Source organism: Dasypus novemcinctus, chromosome 21 (assembly GCF_030445035.2).
Source record: "Dasypus novemcinctus isolate mDasNov1 chromosome 21, mDasNov1.1.hap2, whole genome shotgun sequence".
NCBI classification, from domain to species: Eukaryota; Metazoa; Chordata; class Mammalia; order Cingulata; family Dasypodidae; genus Dasypus; species Dasypus novemcinctus.
The window spans coordinates 80268614-80291539 of NC_080693.1; the positions used below are offsets into that span (position 1 = coordinate 80268614).

Here is a 22926-nt window from a genome sequence, read left to right on the forward strand (position 1 = left end):
CTTAAAGGGACCCCGGCAGGGCGGGAGCAGCGGGAGCGACTTCCCGCCTCAGGCCGGCCCGGAGTCCCGCCCAGCCGCTGCCCGCACCCCTTCCACGCGCTCCGGCCTGCCAGACAGCAGGCCCGGGGGCTGGGGTCTGGCCGTCTCGGGTGCCCACCTCTACCGTCCCAGCCGACGGTGGCACTTGGCCTCCGCCTGGAGCACAGGGAGATAACTGGCACCTCCCCCTGGGTGGAAGGCACAGGGCGCTCCATAAACGTCCCCCCCCTCGCTCCAGGGGCTCAGCTGCCACTGAACTTTTTCATTGAGCTGGGTTTCTGCCACTTGCCAAGAATGGGGTGTCTCCCTTCTCTGGCCTGAGCCTAATTTGGATTCTTTTTATTTTTAAAAATTTAAATGTTTACACCCGCTCCCTAACTTGGGTTCTTTTAAAGTCGTGAGATGAAAAATTCTGTTCACCAAGAGGCAGAGAATAGCCCGTGTTTTCTGCACCCCATTAAAGGATTCCCAAAGCCACATGCCACTGCTGTTACAATCCCTCACAGTGTGGGCCTCTGCTGGGAGATCCAAGCAACTCTGGAGCCCCCCTTTCTAAAGGGGGTTTCCCCCACAGCTGAGCGGGGGGCCATCTTGACTGCTCACTCACTGCCCCACTGGGCAGTATGTTTGGGGCCAGCACCCAGCTGGCCTGGTTTTGAGGCACAACTCTTGGTCATATGGCAAGCCTAGTCTCTGTTGTAATAATTTCAAGTTGGTCTTTCTGGAAAAGGTGCACAGATCTCACCTTGCCCTGCTTTTCCTTTAGAAAGGGGGATGCTACCTCGCCATCCAGTGCCCTGAGCACTCGGGGACACGATGTTGTGAATACAAAGACATTTTGCTTTGCCCATTCTTTGGGAAAGGAAGAAGCAGCTAGTTCCTCAAGGGACACAGCTGTGAAAAGAGAAACCCAAAGGTGGATGTCCCGCAGTGACCCAGAATACAGCGACGTCTACTCCATTTCCCTGATGCTCCAAAAACAGTAACACCTTGGTCTGCTAGGCACAAGATTCTCGTGGCAGGTGGGGCAGGAAGCAAGTCTCTTCCAAAAGGGAAAGGCGCAGCCCACTGGACTCACACAGGGTGCCAGAGTCCACAGTTTGCCAGCCTGGCCTGTCTCCACTCATCTGGTGTCCTGTCAACCAGGTGGGCTGAGGCTTTACCTTGGGTTGGAGGCCAGGGACCTGCCACCCCACAGAAGGCACCATGGCAGGGACTGATGGTCAGGGCCAGTGTGGTGGTTTGGACCCCAGAAAAACACAGTCTTAAACATGTAAGCAGGACCTTTTGAGGTGCAACTTCAGTTAAGGTGTGGCCCGCCTCAGCCAGGTGGGTCGTAACCCTGTCGTTCGAGTCCTTCAGAAGCAGAGCGAAATTCAGAGAGAGAAAGCCACAGAAAGAGCAGCCCGAAACTGAACTTCAGTGGAACCCGAGAGAAGGGAGAGAGCAGGCACCACCACCAGACACCTTGCCACGTGTCAAAGCCCCGAATGGCCAGCCGCCGGCCCAGAACGCAGGCTTCAGGAAGAAAGCATCGCCATTTGACGACGCCTTCACCAGCCTCAAACCATGCAAATAAACCCCCACTGTTTAACTTGATCCATTGCACGGTATTTGCTTGAGCAGCCCAAGAACTAGAACAGCCAGCGACTCTCCCTCGTGAGCTTATGGGCACCGGCCGAGGCCCACTGCCCGCTTTTCCAGCCGTGGGATCAGGCTCAGGGGGCACGGAAGCAGAGCCCGCTCCCACCATGAAGCAGTGGGACTCACTGCGGGGGGCATGGGGGTTGCTCCCTGGACACAGACCCAGACAGCTGTGGCAGGAATCACCTTTATTTGCACCTTCCACCTGTGCCTCCGAGAGCCCGCTTCCTTCCCTAGCCTTGGGCCCAATGGGGGCCTACAGAGGGGCTGCCTCAGGAGGGGGGGTCTTGGAGCCTCTCTTGGCCCCCTGGAGCTGTGTCTTCATTGCTCCCGCCAGCCAACCCAGAGAAGCTGCCTGGGAGGCCCAGCCCACTCTCTAAGGTGGGTGGGGGACTCGAGTCCCTCAGTAGATGCCGTAGGTGGGTTCGTCACTGTCCCTGTACCGGTCCAGGTAGCGCAGGGGCTGCCGGTGGGGGAAGCGCTTCTGCTTGGGGTGGTAAGGGGGCGGCCGCACAAACTCAAACACCGGCTCCCGCATGTCTGCAAGAAGAGCAAGTGGGCACGGGGGTGGGCCCTGGCCCTGGCCCTGCCCCTGGGCCCCCTCCCTGGGTCAGGCTGGGGCCCAGGCAGGCCTGCTCACTCGACCAGAGGCCCAGTGGCCTCCCTGAGGAGGGTGTGCTGCCTGGTGGGCCCACCCGTGTTGGAACTCCCCCGGCAGGTCCAGGAGAGGCTCGTGAGCTCAGGGTCCGCCCCCGCCCCCCGGCCTTACTGAGAAGCTGGTGGAAGACGTGGGTGACGGAGTTGTCCCAGCGGCACTGGAAGAAGGCTAAGCCGGCTGGAGTCATGGCGTCCTGGTGCTTCTTGTAGAAATCAAAAGTGCGGAAGGTCCTCTGGGCAAGCTGATAGCTGTACGGAGATAGGGAACACCTGGGAGTAGAGCGAGGGGCGCCTCGGCCCCCGCACTGGCAATCCTGAGAAGCCCCCTAGGGTCTATCTGGCATACTTATGCTCTGCCAGTCTCAAAGCTACAGTCAAGAGAGAAGGGAGAACAGAAGATGAACAACTGTTCTGGGGAGCAGGCCCAAGGGCTGAGGTGGGAGTGTGGGGTGATGCGGCTTACCAGGGTGAGGGGCGGGTGTCCTCGGAGAAATCGACTGGCTGGTCCTGCTTGAAGAGCAGGAAGGCAAAGCGGTGGAAGCCAGAGCCTCGCGCAGGGAAGGGGGGCAGGTAGGAGCACGTCTCCTGTCCTTCCGTCACCCTGTTGCCCGGGATGTTGGTTCTGTGGGAGGAGAATCCCTGTGAGCTGCCACTTGAGGGAGGCCAGCAGGAGCTTCCCCACCGCTGACTCCCCAGGGGGTGAGGCGGCTCTTGGGGGGACAGACCCTCAGATCACCCAATCCTAAGACTGTCATGTGATCAAGTGGGAAGCAGGGCTTGATGAACCTTCAAGAGGGTCCTGCAAATGTGAGGGGATCTGCAGGGGCTCAGAGGCAGAGGACAAGGGTCCAGGGCTGTTGGGGTGAGACACTGGAGAGACTAGAGGCAGCCCAGCCGGGGTCTGCGGGGAAGGCCAAGGAAGAGACGCCCAGAGATTCCACAAGCACTTCTGAGCAAGTCCCAGTATACAGAGACCTCTTGTGTTCCTTTTCCCCTTTGCTCCTCCCAGCAACCCCCAGAGTGGGTCAGGCGCCATCCTGGTTTAAGGAGGAGCTAATGGGTCAGCCTCCTGTCCCCTCAGCCCCGATACTCACACCAGCCAGTGGACGTACTCAGCCTCAGGTTCCAGCAGGTGGCCATCTGCACGCAAACACCCCTGTTGATCATGGGCCCTGCCCGACCCTCCTTCGGAAGGAGCCGGGGCTGGAGCTCTCCCCACCAGCCACCTGCCTCTGCTCCCAGGGCCCTGGGTCGCGGGCAGTGAGGGAGGCCGGGGCCCAGTCAGCCTGATACCTACCCAAGTTGGTGAGCAGCAGCGTCCACAGGGAGCTGGCGTCTGCCTCGTAGGTCACCTCTGGGGGCCGGGCAGCCTGGTGGGGAGAGACCCAGGCGAGCTGTCACCCCCCCTGAGGTGGCATATAAGCTGTTGCAGACAGACCCCCTTCCTGGAAGGCCCAAGGAAGCCTTGCAGGGAGAGCGGCTGAACCAGACAGGCCTGTGTGCCGGGGGCAGGGCTGGGAGGCCACTCCAAGGACAGCGGACCAGTCATGGGAGCAGGCGAAGATGGAGTGCCTGTTCCCTTCGGTATTACTTTCTTTGTAACTGTCGTGGGGTTGTTTACCATAACAAAGCGAGGTGACAGCAAAAGCCTCACCACGGAGCCATGGTGAGCATGCCAGAGGCATGTGAGCACACGTGATTGTACACGGGACAGGAAGCAGGGGCACTGCATGTCGCGGGTACCTCAGTCGGAGTGACCTCATTGCCGTGGTACACGGGCACCAGGTCCTCCTCGCTGACAGCGTAGGCGACGTGCAGGGGCACGCGGGGCACGAAGGTGGCCCCGTGGAACAGGTCTCGGAAGAGGCCGTAGTACTCAGCCAGGCGCTGCTTGTGGTAGGGGCCACAGGTCCTCTCCCACTCGGCCCGCACGGCCTCCAGTGGGATCCGCGCTGCGAAGCAAAGATGCCAGTTGGGATGTGGGGGGTGGGGGCAGGGATGCAAGCCGGCCCCCTCCCCTGGGCAGGCTGACCTGTGCGGAGGCGCGCGGCCTGCTCCTCTTCGGCCTTGGCGCGCAGCTTGTGGCGCACCTGTTTGCGCTCCAGCAGCTGTTGGGTCCGGCAGATCTTGGGGGGAGGCAACCCAATGTCAGTCTTGCTTTTGGGATCTGGGGAGGGAAGACAACGTGAGAAGAGCGGGGTCATGTCTGCGTGTTTGGGCTGCCTGTCCCGACCCATCCCCTCACTCTCCCAATTTCTGCTGCCAAAGCTTTCCCCTTAATTCACACAACAAAACCAGCCTGTGCGGGTGGCTTCCCCGACCTGAATGGGGTCCAGCTGCCAATCAGGCCAGCTGCAACTTGAGGTGGTATTTGCTGATCTCGAATCCAGGCCATAACCTCTGCCTAGGACTCTAGCGTCTGACAAGGGCAACGGTCACCCAGTGACAAATGGGGTCCCGCGCGAGCCTCTTTGCAGCTGGCCATGGATGCACACCTGCGTCACCAGTGGAATTAGTGGCTGAAGTTAGAAGTACTTTGGAGAAATGGTGACAAAGCATACAAATCACCTAGGGAATCTGTCAAATTTCAGATTCTGATTTGGCAAGTCAGATGAGGCCCAAGACTGCATTTCTAACAGGACCCCAAGTAATGCCAGTGATATTGGCGTGGAGCACATGGAGTAGCAAGCCACAAGAGCTTTCAACCTAGCACCTGGGCCCTTTACACCACAGTCATACCAATTCCAACAGCTACTGAGCCCTCTTCAGGGCTGCTGTTGGTCTAAGAACCCCTATGGGTGTGTCCATTCATTCTCACAACCGTTTTGTGACAAAAATACAATTATTTACGGTTGAGGAAACTGGAAGCTCAGGGAAGTGCCCCCAAAAAGTTGACTTCGAAGAAGCTGACTATGGGGTTGAAAGCAGGTTATTTAGATTCCATGCGTGTGCCCATAACCCCCATAAAAACTACCTCCATAGGAGCTTTCAAAAAGGTTGTCTTCAGTGAGTCAAAATTCTTCCAGGGTCAGGTCCCCGAATTACCTTTTAGATTCACTCAGTTTCACCCAGCCTTTCAATTCTCATTCTGCAAAGTCCCACCTTCCAGGGATCCAGTGGTGGTCGGGACAGGTAGGATTTCTTCCCTCGGGAGTTACAGTCCCGGGGAGGCCGCGAAAAAAAGTCCGCACACAGCGGCCAGGGCTAGATAATGAGTGAGTGAGAAGCAAAGAGGGGTGCTCGAGCCCGGGACTGGGGGTGGTGGTGTCCATTTTAGGGAACCAAGGATCTGAGGCGGCATTGGTGAAGGGAGGGAACGTCCCAAGCAGGGCACCAAACGGTGTGAAAAATGCTGCTGGAACTCGGCCGCCAGCAGAGCACACAGGGGTGAGGGCCGGCCCCCCGACTCCCAAGACGTTGCCCACAGCCCCCTGCTCCGGTCGCCCCGTACCTGACGGCTCCCCGAAATACTCCCGGTAGGTCCGCCACCAGTGCGGGGCCCGCGCCTCCTGCTCCGCCCGCCGCCGGTAGCGGTTGAAGCTCCGGTACTTCTCCAGCCGCTCTAGGTTGCTCAGGTCGATGTCCTCGTTGGGCATCGGCCCCAGCGGTGCGGTCCGGCGGCTGCGGGCGGCTGCGGACGGAGAGCGGAGCGTCAGGCCGGGAGCGCAGGGCCCGGGCTAGGCCGCCGAGAGCCCTGCAGCTCCAGCCCCCTCACCCGAGGTGCTGAGGCCGCGCCATGGCCGACTTCCGTACAGCGCGGCTCGCCACCAGGGCGCCGCCATCTTCCCTCACGTCGCCGCCGCTCCTAGGACCCCGGCGCAGGTGGCCGGAGCAGTGCCTGAGCGCCACGCCGAGGCCCCAGCCCCGCCCTCCCGCAGGGCCTTCGGCCGGTCTCGCGGCGCGGAGCGCTGCCCGCTCCAGGTCTGGGAGCCACGTCTGGTGCGGGTTCTTCCGCGCGGCCCGAGCACCTTCCGCTTGCGGACGACCCAGCTCCGGAAGTGCCCGGGAGACGACGGGGCGGGGCTGAGAGTCCTCCTGGCCCCTGCCCGCGACTGGCCACCAGGGGGCTCCACGGGCCCGGCGCGATCGGTCCCTGCCCGGCAGGGCAGTCGCCCCAAACCACGATGGTCCGCCCTTTGCGGGGTTCCCGGCGCGGTTTCTAACAAACTCACTCAACCCTTGAACGAGTTCCTCAACTCCAGGGGTAAAGCGTCATTGCGGGGGGAAGGGGATACGAACACAGATTCTGGAGTCAGACTCGTTAAAATGGGTTCAAATTCCAGATTGTCACCTTTCCATTGCCCTGTGAAAAAGCGAGTAATAACTGCGCTTACCTTAGAGGGTCTTTGGAAGGATTATGTTAACATATGAAGTACTTACAGCGAGTGCTGTGTGTTAGCTTTGATCGTCACCAATTTATTATCCACGCAGAGCAAGTGACCATGTTCCTGCCTAAATCCTTCCAGGGATCCAGTTCTATAAGGTAAAACTTGGCACCTCCGTGGATCTGGGCCCTCTTCTGCCCCAGCTCTGACCCCTCTGCTCCTGGAATTCAAGCTTCTCTTACACCAAGCTGGCTTCACTTAACTGGCTTCACATAATCCAGCCTAGTTTGTATCCCTGGCCACAGGACCTCTGCACATACTGTCACTTCTGCCTTTTGTCCCTCACTTCCTGGCACCAGTGAAGTGGTCCCTCCAGGAAGGAGGGAGCCCTGGGCTCCTTGACGTCCCATCTCGCTCCTGGTAGGAATGAATTGCAGGCTTCAGTCGTCTTCTTGGAGGGCATATTTTGTGTTCCTCCTCAGTGTGGTCACCCATCTGAGAGCTTTAAAAGAGCATTTGCAGGACATTGGAATTGTCCTGAATGATACTGCAGTGACGGATACAAGCTATTATAAATCTTGTCATTAATTTACAAAAACATGGGCGAGAGGGTTTAAACTACAATGTAAACTATAATCCACACTGAGAGGCAGTGCTCCAATATGTGTTCATCAATTGTAACAAATGTACCACACTAATGATGTTGTTTATGTGGGAAAGTGTGTGTGGAAGGGGCATGTGGGAATCCCCTACTTTTTTGTAATATTTATGTAATGTAAGTATTAAAAAAAAAAAAAAAAAAGTGCTCCCTCCCAGCAGAGTTGTGTGCCTCCTGTAGGAGGCAGCAGAGCCATGTGGCTGAGCCTGCAGCTCTGCCCTCTGTCCATTCAGAACTCAGACCCAGGCTCTGCTGCTAGCCTCTCACCTTGGGTGTTAGTCTCTCTCAGCCTCGGTTTCTTCATCTCTGAAATAGTGATGATGACCCCAGCTGTAGTCCTTGTAGACTGGCCTGGCAGGGAGGGGTACATGGCCAGAGGCGCCAGTCCAAACCAGTTGTAGACCCGTATCCTTACAGCAACGGCTGCCTGCTCTTGGAACTAGTGTTCCAGGCATTAACATGGCTACAGAGCAGCCATTTCTAAGAAACGAGTGCAGACTCTGATGAGCCTTGGCAAATTCTAAGAACTTAGTTGGTAAGGATGTAACAATTTAATGGGTCTCAAAGCCAAAGGTATAAATTGTTGGTAGATAAATCAGATCTCTCTGGAAGCTGCTCTAAAGAGCAGAGGGATATGAATGGTGTCTGTTCACACCCCACTTAGCATTTTCCTCCTCTGCCTTCCTGTTAGAAATAATGGCGATTTTATTGGTTGAGATCTGCCCCCCAACACACGTGGAGACCTGAAAAGGCCCTGTGGGCAGCAGCCGGGGTGCAGTGCAAGCCCTGAGCTCCTGGCCGCTGTGCCAGTCCTTCATTTCCACCAAGCTAAGTCCTCCCAGCAAGTAAACAGGACAGAGAGACGCCTTCCCTCCATGTCTCCTCCTGGCCCCCACCATCATCCCACAGTCCCCGCTTCTGCTTCTGGATGGGGCCTAGCAGAAGAGGCTGATGGCCAGGTCCGTGCTGAGTGAGTCAATTATTCAGGCAGTGCTGGGAAGGAAGACGGCGACTTTGTGCAAGGAACTGGAGGGGATTAAGGGCCGGCTGAATTCCAAGAGTCCATCAAGCTGTGAGAGCAAGCCTGGCTGGGCATGGTCCCTCCTGCCCCCCTGCTCCCTCCCACCCTCCTGGCCAGGAGCCTAAAAGGCCCTTCAAAATTCATGGCATGACTCCATGTTTCCATCAAGGAGGAGACCTCATGCTTTCTCTGCCAGCTTCTCAGGGCAGTGGGGGAGAGGCATCCTCCCACGGCATCCCTAGAGAAAGCTCCTCAAACCCCGGCCTGCTAGAGGAGGGGAGGGGTCCCCGGAGCCCAGGAGGAGCTGGGTGGACCCACTGCCCACTCAGACCTCAGATCCAAGCTGGATGTCTGTGGGCAGGAGGAACAGAGCGGTGGCTGATGGTATTGTGTGGCCCTTATACCTCCATTGCACCAGAGTCCTAGAACCTGGGGCTGTGCCTGCCTGATTCTTAGCCATGGACCAAAACACTTGGAGAGAAAGCACTGGCACACTGCCCACAGGAAGAGCTGTAATCTGGCCCTGGCAGCTCAGAGCCTTCCCAGGTACCTGGTGTGAGTCAGGGCCACTTCTGTGGAGCTGGGAGTAGCTGGGGCATTGGGAAAGTTCTAGGGCCTGTGTCCTCAGCTGAGAGGGCCGCCCAAGTCCCTTAGGCTGAGTGGGATGTCACATTGTAGGATGCCTTCTTCAGTGTCTCCAGGAAGAACTGTTCATTCTCCAAGAAATCTCGATCCTGAAAGGCAGAGTTGGGTGAGCAGCCACTTTCTAGCTCCTTCCATTACAGGTTTCTCCAAACAGGGAATCTGGCTCTCTGGACTGAGAGAAGGGAGCCACTGGACACTAGCTGGGCTGGCTCTCACTCAGGGGAGCCCCCTTCCTACTTCCTCCCTGGCTCTGCTGTCTCGAGGGAGCAGTAGGGACATAGAGAAAGCATGGGCTCTGCAGTTAGACAAGGCAGGGTCTCGAGCCCGGCCAGGGCGCTTGTTAGCTGTGCAGCTGCCTAGCACGTGACTTCACCTCCCAAAGTCTCAGTTTCCTTGTCTGTAACAATGGAGATAATACCATTACCTACCCCTGTAAAGACTGTAATGTATATAAAGCTTTCAGCACAGACCCTGGCACATGGGAAATTACCCCAAAGTGCCTTATTGTCATTGTCACAGGGTTACTGTGAGGTCTGAGATAATAAGTGCAAGTTGCTCAGGACAGAACCTGGCCTACAGGACAGGTAAGTCTCCAAATAGGCTCACTAAGCTAGCTGAATTTTCATTCTCCTTCGGGAGGGAGGTCAGCCCTCTCAGAGACCAGGAGGCATCCCTTCCTGCCTCTGCCCATCCCCATGAGAACACAGGACTACCCTAGAATCCAGGGCCGGGCGGGCCACTCACCTGCTCGGCTGTGTGCTTCAGCAGCACCAGCTTGGCGTAGAGGTGTGAGGGGCCTGGGTTGGCTGGCGGCTGCCCGCACCGAGGAATGGTGGTGGTAGGAGTCATGGAATCTGAAAAGGCCAAGAAGCAGGTCAGGGACAAAACTAGACAGCCCAAACGTGCTTCCCCAGGGCCTTCGCACCTGCCGCTGGTGGGGCATGGCCTGGGACAGGCTGTCTGGAGGCACAACCACCCTTAAGACCTTGAAAAAATGCTCCTGGGCTTTTCACCTGGTATTTAATGAAAATAATCAGGCAAGGCTGCAAAGATGAATGAGTCCACCAAGATTTCCACTGAGGTGGTTTATCTTGGTGAAAATCAATCACTCTGTAGGGAATTAGTAAAAAATATGGGCCAGCCCCATAATGGAAAATTTTGCTGATTAAGGATCATGATCATGTGTTATTATTGCCACACAGACATGCTCCATATGTATGTTACTGAATGAGTAAAATTATAAAGTAACATACATGATCTCATTTTTGTTTTTACAACATACACACACAATCTGGAGCTTTATACTCTCAAAGGTTAATAGTGTTCTCACCAGAGCAGAGGGTGGGGTTGAGGGTGGTAAGGGGGCAGCATCCTCCAGGTCCTGAGGGGCCCATGTGCCCCTCAGGGGCCACTCACCCACCAGGCTGGCGGCTGCTGGGCCCTGGGGCCTGGGGGACAGCCCTGCAAGGCCGGAGGGCAGGTCCTGTCGGCTGCGGTCCAGCTGCAGTCTCTGCTGGGCCAGGTTCAGATGCTCCTGCTCCGCCCAGAAGAGAAGGAGCTGCTATGAAGGGGGAGGCCGGGGCGGAGGCCGGGGCAGGGGCAGAGCTGGCTGGGGCCTTGCCTGGTGCACGCGCTGCTCCTGCTGCCTCAGCTGCTCCTGCTGCCGCTGCACCACCTGGAGCCGCGCCTGGTGCTCCGACTGCACCTGCTGGGCCTCTCGTAGCGCCCGCTCCCCCTCCTCGAACTTCTCCGAGGCCACCTGCAGCGGGCCGCGGGGGTCACACGGGCTGCCCAGGGCCAGAGGCCTCCGCCCGCCCTGCCCGGCGCACCTTGCTCATGTTCTCCACCTCGGCGGCGCGGAGCCGGAGGCGCAGGGCGGCAGCGCTGACCCTCTCCTGCTCCCGCCGCAGCTCCTGGCGCTCGCGCTCCAGCGCCTCCCTCTCGGCCGCCAGCTGGTCCTCCCTGGCGCCCATCTCGCTGGCCCTGATCTTCAGCTCTGCCTGCTCCTGGGGACGGCAGAGCTGGCACTGCTGTCTCTGCCCTCTCCCAGCACCGAGTTCCTGCAGCTCTGCTACCCACCACCCTCACCCAGGAGGCTGCAGTGCTGCCCCATGCCAACGTGTGACCTCAGGGGGCCTCAACTTGGAATTTCGGTTTCCTCGTTTCTGAAACATCTAAGTCATGGGGATGGGATGAAGCTTGAGCGAGAAAAGCTGTATAAAGCACTGGGGACAATGAAAGGAAGTTGTCATGAGCTGAGCAACGATGCTCGTTACTAGGGGTGGAAGCTGCTGCATCTGGAGGGAGGAGTGGGTGGGGTGGGCCGGGCCAGGAAAAGAAGGGGGTTCCAAACGGGCCAGGGTGCCCTGCAGCCTTCCGCTGGCCTGTTGGCTCTTACCTTGGCCAGGCTGACGAGGGTGCCCTCTCGCTGCGTCTCTACCTGCAGCGCCCGCTCGGCCGCGCGCTCGGCCTGCTCCTTGCTCAGCTTCTGCTGTGCAAAGAAGTCAGCCCACTCGGCTGCCAGGCGCCGCCGTTCCTCCCCACACTTATGCATGACGGACTTCTGCTCCTCCAGCAAGGCACTCTGGGAGGTGGGGGCGACAGCATGTGTGAGGGCACCTGGGCATCATGCGGGGCCAGCAGCTGAGTGCGGTGTGGCCGGACTCACCTTGGCCCTCTCCAGCTCTTCCCTCTCCACGGCCATCTGCTGGACCGTGACCTTCCTTTGCTCCTCCAGGGAGCGCTGCGTGGCCTCCGCCTTGGATTGCTCGGCTGTCACCCGCCAACGCTCCTGCAGATCCGGTCCAGGGCTGAGAGCCGCTCTGCAAGGCCCCAGGCACACCTACCCCACCTCTCGTGCTGCCTTCCCAAAGGGGTGCAGAGTGAGGGAGGCCTGAGAGGACTGGGCCCCAGCATGCCCCTAGAAACCGCTGCTGGGAGGGGCACCTGGCGGCCCAGGAGGGCCAAAGAACAGTAGCATCCCTGTTCCCACCTTGCCTCCATCGACCAAGCGTGTGGGGAGCACAAACTTGACCTTAACATTGCACTAGGGAAAGTGGGCACGGATGGGTACAAGGTCTCTTATGGCTGGGCAGGTGCTTAGTAAAGTTTCCCAGGTGAGTAAGGATGGCTGGAGACACCGAGCTATTCATGTTGCCATATGGCTGTGTCTACAGGACGTGTTATGTCATTGGTGTACATCGCCAACTACTGGGTACATTCTGTAGTCTTCCCTACGTTTCCCTATTTGAACTTTTTTATATGAATGTGTATCATGTTATCATCTAGTACAAAAGTAAAAAGGGTTATTTTTTTTGAAGATGAAGTGTGCTCTTATGTATGAAAGAGGGGCAGGGAGTTTAAAAACTCCCTGCAACTCAGGAGGCAAGAGTGAGACTTGGCAGGCAAGGCCATCTCGCCGGGCGTCACAGGCATCAGCTGACACAAGCAGTTTGGGTGCAGGATGGAAGAGTGGGAAGTGCAGCTGCTGGTCAGGGCAGGGCTGGGCTATGGAGGGCAGCCCTGGTGGGGGGAAGGGGCTGCCCTGCAGGATGATGGGAGGAGCAAGTGTGTGGGTTGGGGAGGGCCTGGCCAGAAGGCCCCTGCATGTGCGGGCACAGGGTGCTGGGGGAGACAGAGGCAGGAAGGCACAAAAGAGACATTTCAGAGGAAAGTCCCGAGGTCTCGGCAACTGACTCGCGAAGGAGGACGAGGACAGAGAACTGCTGGCCTGGCCTGTCCAGTGCGCTGGGGCTAGAAGGTGGCCTCACCTGCTCCAGGAGCCGACTCTGCTCGTGCAGGCGCGCCTCCATCTTCCCGATGACCTCGTGCAGCCGGTTGCGCTCCTCCTCCATGTCCCGCTGCTGCTGGCTCAGCCTCTCCTGTAGCGCTGGGGGTGGGCCGATAGCTGCTCACCGCCCACCCTGGTCCTCCCGGGCGGTGGGGAACCCGGGAATCCAGTGGTGAAGAGGAGGAAGGGGACGTGCTGCCCACCCACGGTACCTCGGAGCTGCGCGTCCCGCTGCCGCATCCCCAGCTCCCGCTCCTGGGAAGTGCTGAGGTGCGAGGCCTCCACGCGCGAGGACAGCTCATTTAGACTGCTGGAGAACTTCTCCATCTGCTCGATGATGCCATTCAGGGACCTGGCAGGGGGCTGGGTCACCTCATCCTGGGGAGCCCCAGCACCACCCCTGGGGCTAGGCAGGGCCCGGACAGGGCACATACCTCGTGTGGGAGGTGGCACTGGTGACGGCATCGATCTCTCGGTCCTTCAGCAGCTTTAGCCGCTGCAGCTGCTCCTCGTGGTCCTTGCGCATCTCCAGGATGGACGCCCTGCAGGTGGGGGCCAGGTCGCAGGTGGGTGGGGAGGGCTGGGGGAGAGCGTGTTCCCGAGGCCTGTCTGCCGCTACTGTCCCTCCAGGCCCTGCCTCGGTGTCCCTGGCTCCATCTTTGCAGTCTTGGTGCCTCCAGGCCACATCCACTGTCTAAGGTAGCGATTCTTTCCATTATTAGGCAAAGGATACTTAACACGGAAAATCCTGAATGGAGGCAGCTCACGGTGGAAGGCAACAGGCAGTTCCCTGGTGTACACTGCACAGACCGTTTCACTAGACCGGTAATTTGGCAGGTGAGTGGAGCAACCCTGAGCGCAGGCACTTGTCAGCAGTGCTAGCTGGTTCTCAGGGACACTCAGCTTCCTGGCCGTTACCATGCTCCACCTGTCGCCTACCCAAGATGCCTGTGGTGTCCCTTCCCTGCCCCTCGTGAGGGGACGATGGTCCTCGACTCAGTGGGCTAGAAGGGAAAGGGGTGAGCCCCTGTACCCACTGTTCAAAGGCTGCTGAGCCAAAGCTTGGAGCTCTGTGGGTATCGGTTCCTAGAAAAGCTGAAAGAAATCTCCCACTGGCTGTGGATCCTGCCCCTGGGCCCCCGTCCCCACTTGTCCAGCCCCGTGGCCTCAGCCTCACCGCTGCAGCTCCCGGAGCCGCTCCATCTCCTGGTCCTTCTCCTGCTCAGCGGCAGCCAGGCGCCGCTGGTGCTGGGCCGTGAGCTCAGAGCGGGCCAGCTCGGCTTCCTGGCAGTGAGACAGATACCTAGCCGCCAGCTCCTCATTTTCTCTCCGGAGCCGCTCTTCCCGTTGCTGGTATGACGTTTCTAGCACCTTGACACGGCTTCTGCCAACAGAATACCAGGCTGAGGGGCTCTGAGGGTGGACAGGCTGCTGCCTAAGGGGCTTCCCTGAGTACATCAGCTTGGTCCCTTGGGTCAGTGTGGAGATCCAAGCCACCGCTGGGGCAGGAAAGGACCAGAGAAGCCCAGGCAGGTGGGCAACAGGGGGGCAGGGCGTGGGTACCTGTGTGCCGTCTCGATGAGCTCCAGGTCGGCCTGATGCCGCTGCTGCAAGCTCTCCAGTAGCAGCTGGTGCTGGGTCCGCTCCAGCTCCAGCTTTCGTACCTGGAGAGGGCCGGAGGAGGGAGGGCCAGGTGGGGAGACTTTGTACTTGCAGATCTGCCTTCCTCTTGGGCAGCCTCCAGCTGCTCACAGGGACACCTCCCATCCCAACCTTGCTGCTGCTGCTCACCTGGGCCTCGAGCTCCGCCAGCCGGGCCTGACTCTGCAGCAGCTCACCCTGGAGCTCAGCAGTGCCTCTCTGCAGCTGCACCTGTGCAGCCAGCAGCTGCTGCTGGTACCCCGTGCCTGGCAACAGGCTGTGCGTCAGGGCCTCGGGGAGCAGGGGCTATATGAATGGGCAAGAGACGTTCAGGTTAGGGAGGCACAGGTACAGCTGAGCTCAGCTCCTGCCCAGCCCTCTGCTCACAGGCCCTCATGGGCCCTGCACCTGCAGATCAGCCAGGTCGAGGCTGTGGAGTCAGTCCCTGCAGCTGAGTAGCCAGCCTTGCACCCTCCATTCCAAAACTGGTTAGGAAAATGAGTCCTCCTTCCTCCCTCGGAACATCCTCCCCAGCAGCAGTTTCTAGATTCTTCAATAGCAGAATTAGCTACAGTAAATGCTGATCACACTGTGTTTTCTATCAGGCCCAAAGTCCAAATGTTGCCAGCTGATTTGGTTCCTGCCAGCTGCCCACCACCTGCTATCCCTCAAAGGTGCTTCTGAGCTCTGGGCCCAGGTATCAGGGGTGACTGTCAGTGGTATGGTGGGGAGTGGCAAGGACAGGAAGAGGCTTTCTAGATGGAACAGCAGGTAAGTGCATTCCTGCTTTCTGACTGGAGCATTCCAGTTGCCTCCCCCTGGGTGCCCCTTTTAGCTCCCTATCAGCACCCAGCTACCCCTGGGTGTGGCCAGGCTAGAAGCTCAGGAGGAGTGCTGCTGGGATTGCCAGGGGGAGCTCTCTGATAGCTCTTCCTGGGGCTATCAAGTCAAATTGTTGGTGTGGCCCTGAGCAGGGGAGAAATGCCCCACGGGCCTGTGACCTAAACCCGTCACCTACCCACCATACCTGGACAGGGACTGAAAGGCCGGGGGGCTCCTGGGAGCTCAGGAAACAAACTGCAGGTTCTGAAAAATCAACGCAGAGAAGTGAGGAGGCGGCACAGAGAGCTGGGCCTGTGTGGGACAAGGGGAGGCTAGCCCCTGATCTTCCTGGGATCCTAAAAGCACTGAGTACCTCTTCCTTGTCCATGACTAAATCCCCAAACAAAGCAGAAAACAAACCTGTGCCAGGGAGGTCACCAGGGGCTGTTCCTCTCTCTGGGCCAGCTGCCGGGAGGGCCAGGGCAGCCTGCTTCCAAGTCCCAGGGGACCTGGGACACAGGGATGCAGTGAGGTGGAGTGAGTGCGTAGGCCACAGGGAGAGAGGGGAGGGCTGGCACGGGGAGCAAAGGAAGCGTCAGGTTAAAAGAACTGACTGGATAGGCCGGCTGCCCAGTGGTTACTCAGAGTGAGGGTCCCTGTGGTGCCGGGTGGCTGGGCAGAGACAGGTACCAGGCTTCTCATCCAAGGGATCAAATCCCACCCACCAGCTCGACTGAGCCAGCAGTCACCGGCCTCCGAGGCATGAGGCCGGGGCCAGCCCTGCAGCCTCGCTTATGCACCCCGCAGCCCCGCTTATGCACCCCGCAGCCCCAGCTGCAGACGTACCCTGAGATGTCAGGTGGCAGATCTTGTGCTGATGCCCCTGAGGGCTGACCAGCAGCTGCCTGCTCAAGCCCTTGCGTGCTGGCAACAGGCGGGCTGAAAAGAGTAAGCACGAAAGGTGAAGGAAAAAACCCCGGCCCGGCTGGATGAAGGTGGGGCCTGGGACAAGCTCCCGACGCACGGCTTGGTGGCCGTTCCTCTTCGGGCTTCCCCTCGGCTCCCCTCTGTTGCCACCATCTAGGCTTGGGGATCCTCCTTCCAAGGCTGTGCTCCTGGGATTTGTGGGTTGCTGCCCCCCTCCCTGCCCTACCCCACCCTAGTGTCTGTGCAGTAAAGTGGACGCTCACTGTCTGAGGCAGTCTGCGGAGTCTCAGGGAGACATTAACACACCAGGGTCAAATTCAGGTTCACAACTGCATTCTGATCCTCAGTGTTTGTTCAGCTTTAGATGGAGGCGTTACTCCAGCTCCTCCTGAGTCCAGCCACACCTGGGCTGCCCTCCGCTCTTGCTGGTATGTCTGTTATTCCACCTCCCTTCTCGGCGCTCAGGCTCAGTGAGGAAGCAGGGTTCTTTCTGCTTGGGCCTCAATTTTCCCCTTGACTTCTGGTCTAAGTCAAAACTGCTCTCCTCACAATCACACCAACCCAGGCCTTGATGCCCCCGGAGTCTGTCATAGAATTGCCCCATTCATCAACCCTTTGCTCCGGCTGGAGAGCAATCTGTTGCTTCCTCCGGATCCCCTCACCTTCCCAATCCCTCTTGCATTCCTGCCCTCAAGGTCACACATTACTCTGCCCCATAGACGCCTCCTCGGGAGTCATCTCCTGGCCACGGTGTTTGCTCTAACATCCACAGAGCTTGAGCAAATCTCAATGTTCACACTGCTTATGGGCCTCAGCTTGGGTCAACAGAAGCACCAACAGTTTGGGGATTGGGTTTTTTGCCATGCCAGGCACTTGGGCAGAGCTGCTCAGGGGCACCAAGGAGGCTGTGAAGTGTTTCCCACATCAGGGCTACCTCTGCCTTCCGCTGCCCCGATCAAGTCACACCGTGTCCCGGAGGCAGACAGGGCATGAGTGTGCACTAGCCAGCCCGGCCCTGTGTCTGCACCCGAGCAGAGGCAGGCAGCCAGCAGCTCTGTAGACAGGAAAGAACTAGAGCCTACAGAGCAAGGGACGGTGATGCTGAGACACGGGTCAGTGGCCCCTGTATAGTGCCAGGGCTCCCAGCTGAGGCTGACAGATGAGACGGGCACCTGCCCAGGCCTCCCTCCACTAAGTGTAGCAGCTAAAGCCCATACCTGCTGGGAGGGGGGCGCTCCGCTGTCCCTACTGGGTTCTGGCCCTTTGAGGCCCCAGCCCGCTCCTCGCTGGCCAGCGCTTGGGACTTCTTCCGAGACAAGGCGTGGCTCAGCCAATCCTCCTCGGACCGCTTTTCCTTGGATGTGCCCAGCTTGGAAGCCTGGCCTGCTTTGGAAGGGGAACCTGCACCCTCAGTTGGTGGCTTTGCCCCTGAGAAGGGCAGGCCAGCTGGGGCGGAGTGCCGGCCTGGGGCAGAGTGCTGGCTCACAGGAGGGGGCGCTGAGGGTGTGGAAAGCACTGAGCCCCCTCTTCGGGCCTCTCTGGTGGGAGAAGGAGGGAGCAGGTCGAAATCGTCGTCCTTCAGGCCCAACCAGTCAGCTGCCCCCTTTCTGGGAAGGTGGGGGCTGGCAGCGGCTGGAGGGCTCTGTCTGGAGGCCGGCTCTCCCTTGGGGTCAGTGCCACCTTCTGCTGAGAACCTGTTGAAGACAAGAGGAGGGCGACTAGGGCAGAGAGCGCAGACCACCCCAACAGCCCTTTACCAACCTCTGCCTCCGGGGCTGGGAGGTGACCGTAAGGGGTGCCCAAACCAGAAGTCCACCATGCACAGGACACTGCCAAGCTAGCCTGAAGCCCAAAGGGCAGCAACTCCTGGACCAGCTTTGGTGGCTGAGTAGCGGCAAGCTGTGCTCTCTTTGGAGAACACCATGGAAATACAAATAACCTGAATTTCATCACACAAACCGGAGAAAATTTTATCCGCAGAGAATATGATCAAATTACAACATGAAAAATCAGTCAGAGCAAGTGGTCTCCAGGCTAACAATAGTCATTTTGTCCCTTGTTCACTGGTTTGGCCATCATCTACATTTGTCACTGACCAGTGGCAGCAGGTTCCAAGGTTTAAGATTATATTAGGGGGGAGCGGATGCGGCTCAAGTGGTTGAGTGCTGGCTTCCCACATGGGAGGTCCCAGGTTTGGTTCCCAGTGCCTCTTAGAAAAAACAAAGCAAACAACAGGCAAAACAAATGAGAAAACCAACTCAGGGGAGCCGATGTGACTCAGTGGTTGAGCACCAGCTTCCTACATATGAGGTCCCAGGTTCAATCCCTAGTTCTTCAAAAAAAAAAAAAGATTTTATTAGGAGTGAGGAAAAAAAAGGGGTACCTACACATGCTCTGTTCAAATAAGAGAGGCTGATAAAGAAGGCAAACAGCTACAACATTTCAGTTGCTGAGCCTGTGCCAGGGGGATGAGGAGTTCTTGGTACTATTCTTGCACCTTCTCTGCATGTTTGAAACGATTTCTGCATGTTTGAAACGATTTCAAAGTAAAAGTTTCACATATGCTGGGAGAGAAACTTCAGATTGAGAAAATTCTATTCACTGACTTAATTTTTTGCTGCAAACTGGGAAGAGACCCTTGTGAGTGGCATGGCAGGTCCAACCGGCAGTGCTTTGGGAACATGGCCTGAGAAGCTGCCGCAGGTCAACAGTCTTGCCTCCCCTGGGATGGCACTTTGGTCAGGCAGACTGACTGCCACATCAGAGCCGGTGATGGCGGAGCCAGGCCCACCCTCTCCTCCCGCTGAGGAGACCGGGTGGGGCGCGGGCACCCTGTGGGACCAGAAGCCCTCTCTCTTCCTTTGGCACCAGGGTCTTGTACACCACAGACGAGACTGTTGGGGCAGATGGGGAAGCCCATGGGGAGCCTGGTTCCTGGTGAGCAACGGGGCCCGAAGCCAGCCCTCTTCTGCTGCCTTCTTGCACTCCCCGCCGGCCCGCTCACCGGACTGACTGCCGGCGGGACTGCCGGCCCTCCGAGGAGCCCACAGTGGGCTGGTAGGCCCCAAAGATGAGGTCATCGTCACCCCAGGTATCTTCTTTGTCTGTGAATCAAGGAGCCCGTGAGTTAGAGTCATGGGAGCCGAACTCTTTTGGGGCCAAGGAACTTTGTTTAAAATGAGCTGAACAAGAAGTCCCCTGCATAAGGCAGCAAATTAAATGTGAAGCTGCTGTGGTGGAAGTAGGGGTGAGGGGCTTGGTGTCAAAGGAGTGCTGACACCAACTGAAACTCAGTTTCTCAAACTCCAGCTCACTTAAGAATTTTCTAGGAGGGCAGCGGGTGTAGCTCAGTGGTTGAATGTCTGTTTCCCATGTACAATTCCAGGGTTCAATTTCTGGTACCTTCTTTAAAAAAAGAATTATCTTGGAGACGTTCAAAATGTGCTTGCTGGACCCCGTCTCAGAGTTTCTAGAGGGTGAGGCCTGGGGAGCTGCATGTGTCAGAAGCACGTGGCTTGTGGGCTGAGGCCTTGAGAAAACTGTGAGCCACCCCCCATTAGCAGGTCGAGAAACCAATTTAACTAACCATTCCAGTGTTATTAATAAATCAAAGAACATAAGGATAGCTAGATAATAAAGAGATCAAGTACTGGCTGTGGTAACAGTATTATTTTGTGAATCTCTGTCAGATATAAATCCATGTATAATGAGTCATGGTGCAAAATGTGTTTTCTTATTATGTTATTATGGGTTGTGGTTAAAAGCTGGTCTAGGGGGACTAGGGAGCAGCTGCCTTTTGGGTGGATAAAAATGATTTGGGGGAAGCGGATTTGGCTCAACTGATAGAGTGTCTGCCTACCATATAGGAGGCCCAGGGTTCAAACCCAGGGCCTCCTGACCCATGTGGTGAGCTGGCCCATGCGCAGTGTTGATGCATGCAAGGAGTGCTGTGCCACACAGGGGTGTCCCCTATGTAGCGAAGCCCCATGCATAAGGGGTGCGCTCCACAAGGAGAGCCACCCCAAGTGAAAAAAGTGCAGCCTGCCCAGGAGTGGTGCCGCATATACGGAGAGTTGACACAATAAGATGATGCAACAGAAAAAGACACAGATTCCCAATGCTGCTGACAAGAAAGCAAGCGGACACAGAAGAACACACAGTGAATGGAGACAGCAGACAATGGGGAGGGGGGAGTATTGAACGCACCAAATGCCAATGAACTGTTTACTTTAAAATGGTTAATTTCTGGAATATGAATTTCACTTCAGCACAAAAAGCAGCAATCTAATGGCCCCGCCTCCCCTCCTCTCCCAGGTGGGTGCCTCACCTTGCGGCCTCTGGTACTTCCTGTCCAGCTTGAATTCCCTTTGTTCCCCGGTGCCAGGGCGGGCTAGGAGTTTGGTGGCAGTGCCTCGACCCAGCAGCTCCTCCAGCTTGGAGCGAGCAGGACGGGGCCCTTCCCTGCAGGGCGGGGACCAGGGTGAGTGCATGTGACGACAAGGGCTGCCAAGTGGCAGGCGGTGCCCACCCCCCAGCTCCTTGGACCTGCGGCAGCAGCCCAGCTCTGAGGACCCTTACTGGTCTCCCGCCTGCTTCCTCTCTCCTTTGGGGCTGTCTCCAAACGCCAAGGTGGCCATGACGTCATCTCCATCATCAAATATCTGCTCTTTCTTTCGGAAGGGAGTGTCACCAGGAGTTAGAGGAACAGAGGGACCTGAAAGACAGGACAGACACATAGGGCCCACAGCCTTCCTGCCCCCCACGGTGACATCTGAACGGATTTGGGGGTGGGGGTTCTCTCTGCCACCCTGACTTTTGAGTGAGGCCCCAGGCGTCCCACCTGCCTGGCCTGCCTGGTTCTTAGAGACTGATGATCTCTTGGCTGAGAATCTCAGGCCTGTGGTCCCTGCCCTGGGGGGGCCTGGGCCCCCACTGGAAAAGAGCCCGTCACCGTGCTGCCTGCTGGACAAGGAAGGACCCGCTCCCTGCACTACCTTGGCCCCTGACTGCGCCGGGGCTCTGGGCGGAGGCCGGTTTGCTCTCCGTCACAGGCAGCTTCTTGGCAATTTCTTCCTCTTCATCGGAGAGAAGTCCTGCCAACGGGTCTTGCAAATCTCACAGCCAGAAGGGAAACAAAGGTCAGACTGCGGCACTTTGGTCAGGAAAGACCAGCCTTAATCGGGAGGTCACCACTGGAGCCAAGATGCCTAATTGCTTGGACACATAAACGAAGCCGCTCAGCCTTGGAAGGTGAGGTACCTGTGGTGACAGGCCCTTGGCACAGGGATGAGGCTCAGCGGGGGCAGAGGGAGTGGGCAGAGTGGGCCTGGGCCTGGGGCCAGCACTGCCATGTCACCGCCCAAGCTCGCCCATGCCACCCTATGTATTATGCCGCCCAGGCTTGCCCACGTGACCCCACGTCACCCTGCCCAGGCTTGCCGGTGTTAGCCCCCAAGTTTGTCCCTGTCACTCCCCACTCACGTCCCAGGTGGTGTGGCCTGGGGGGCTCTGACTCTGCTGGCTGTTCTGCTAACCAGAAACGTTCCGAAGGCACCAGAAGACAAGCAAAACATCTGTGCATTTGTAACGGGGAAGGGACGTTTTCCGATAACCTTGAAAATCCTCAGTGAGATGCCTGTCTTCAAAGACCGTGCAAATAGGTTCTGCAAACATTCCAGCCAGTACAACCGAACTAGTCCCTTCTTGAATTCATGAGGGATTAAACCGGTGGCACCAGCAGCCTCCTCCTTGGCCTCAGGCAAACAAGCAGCTCCCAGGTTATTCTACTCTCTGAACTAAAGTGTCCCCAAAACATGATCGAGGGGCCTATGGTACCTTCAAAGGAAAACTTCCTATACTGATGCCCAGAGCTCCTGGCAGGGGGAGATGGCTTCTTGGAAAGAGCATCCCCTGTCGGAGCAAACAGAAGGCATGGTTATAGCCTGGGGTCTCTTCTGACCGTGCCACAGATGGGGGTCATGGGATGCACTTCCTCCTCAGAAACCGGGAGTTTGTGGTCGTGGACACAGCCACGGGAGGAGCCCACACCTCCCTAGCCTAACACAATCTTGTGGCAGGGAAATGTGGCCCAGAGCCACCTCCTAGGCCCGGTCACCCTGCCTCCCTACTTACAAGCTGCTCAGCAGAGACATGGCTTTGGGAGGTACAAAGGTTAGCCTAACACGTTTTCATTTTAGCCCAAAGGGCTTCTCCAGAAGCTTCCCACATTGGACTTAGAAGAACTGTGACAGACCTAGGAAGGGAGGAAGCTCATTTGCCTCTGCCCCCACTGATCTGTATGCGCGCGCGCGCACACACGCACGCACGCACGCACACACACACACAGCTCCTTTAGCCTCTCCCTCCCAGGTGGAGGAATCACAGGATGTGAGAGCTGCTTGCCAGGCATCTCAACATCCCTAAAGTTTTCCTAGCAGATTGGAGCAACTTTCTCCCACTCACCTTTCTCACCAGCTCTCAACTTGCTGGCAGGTTGGGGAGTGCTAGGAGGCTCTTCCTTCCCACAACCCTTTGCAGCTGTTTTGCTAGAGGCTAGCTTAGACTTCTTCAGACCTAGGAGATCAGCATCCATGTCATCCATATCCTAGAAAAGCAGGAAGGAGGGAGGAAGCCCTGGGGGTGGTCATTCCTGGCTGCTGTGTCCTGTACGCTCCAAGCAGGCTGGTAGTGCTACTGCCTCCATTTTCCATGCGGGGCAAATGGGGGACTTGGATAGGGACACTGACCCAGTCAGAGT

At 57.7% G+C, this 22926-nt stretch overlaps 2 protein-coding genes across 17 annotated transcripts in view; both read right to left on the reverse strand.

Moving 5' to 3' along the window:
- Nucleotides 1-1856: 1856 nt before the first annotated feature.
- Nucleotides 1857-9027, reverse strand: MRPL38 (mitochondrial ribosomal protein L38). Of its 3 annotated transcripts, XM_071210813.1 has the most exons (10): nt 7591-7674; nt 6056-7167; nt 5792-5971; nt 4373-4507; nt 4084-4292; nt 3638-3710; nt 3435-3480; nt 2804-2962; nt 2453-2589; nt 1857-2223 (listed from the first exon to the last, which is right to left on the reverse strand). In XM_071210813.1, the coding sequence occupies exons 2-10, from the start codon at nt 6120-6122 to the stop codon at nt 2087-2089; spliced, it is 1143 nt and encodes a 380-aa protein (XP_071066914.1). In that variant the 5' UTR covers nt 6123-7167; nt 7591-7674; the 3' UTR covers nt 1857-2086. The 3 variants fall into 3 exon arrangements, with proteins under 3 accessions (XP_071066914.1, XP_023442457.1, XP_058140738.1); XM_023586689.3 differs by lacking the exons at nt 6056-7167; nt 7591-7674 and adding an exon at nt 8895-9027 and having other exon boundaries at nt 2453-2610; XM_058284755.2 differs by lacking the exon at nt 7591-7674 and having other exon boundaries at nt 2453-2610; nt 6056-6344.
- FBF1 (Fas binding factor 1) overlaps nt 7860-22926 on the reverse strand; it is a 34540-nt gene continuing 19473 nt past the window's right edge. For 7 of the 14 annotated variants that reach the window (XM_058284744.2, XM_058284745.2, XM_058284746.2 and 4 more), the window contains 23 exons: nt 22632-22773; nt 22005-22079; nt 21164-21283; nt 20748-20883; nt 20497-20630; nt 19174-19273; nt 17387-17863; nt 16089-16181; nt 15663-15751; nt 15448-15506; nt 14571-14726; nt 14343-14443; nt 13957-14163; nt 13214-13321; nt 12992-13131; nt 12760-12878; nt 11658-11780; nt 11388-11573; nt 10819-10995; nt 10611-10748; nt 10406-10523; nt 9734-9843; nt 7860-9078 (listed from right to left, as the gene is read on the reverse strand). In XM_058284744.2, the coding sequence (XP_058140727.1) occupies nt 8995-9078; nt 9734-9843; nt 10406-10523; nt 10611-10748; nt 10819-10995; nt 11388-11573; nt 11658-11780; nt 12760-12878; nt 12992-13131; nt 13214-13321; nt 13957-14163; nt 14343-14443; nt 14571-14726; nt 15448-15506; nt 15663-15751; nt 16089-16181; nt 17387-17863; nt 19174-19273; nt 20497-20630; nt 20748-20883; nt 21164-21283; nt 22005-22079; nt 22632-22773 (3192 nt within the window). In that variant the 3' untranslated portion in view covers nt 7860-8994. The remainder of the gene's footprint in view (nt 9079-9733; nt 9844-10405; nt 10524-10610; nt 10749-10818; nt 10996-11387; nt 11574-11657; nt 11781-12759; nt 12879-12991; nt 13132-13213; nt 13322-13956; nt 14164-14342; nt 14444-14570; nt 14727-15447; nt 15507-15662; nt 15752-16088; nt 16182-17386; nt 17864-19173; nt 19274-20496; nt 20631-20747; nt 20884-21163; nt 21284-22004; nt 22080-22631; nt 22774-22926) is intronic. The other 7 variants (XM_058284748.2, XM_058284747.2, XM_071210811.1 and 4 more) reach the window with 4 other exon arrangements.

What these genes read in the sequence shown, in the direction of transcription:
- MRPL38 (XM_058284755.2), bottom strand. Translation starts at nt 6,122, where the DNA reads ATGGCGGCGCCCTGGTGGCGAGCCGCGCTGTACGGAAGTCGGCCATGG. An exon ending in GTATTTCGGGGAGCCGTCAG is followed by an intron (nt 4,508 to 5,791) that starts GTACGGGGCGAC and finishes TTCCCTCCCCAG; the next exon opens with ATCCCAAAAGCAAGACTGAC. An exon ending in ATGAGGTCACTCCGACTGAG is followed by an intron (nt 3,711 to 4,083) that starts GTACCCGCGACA and finishes TCTCCCCACCAG; the next exon opens with GCTGCCCGGCCCCCAGAGGT.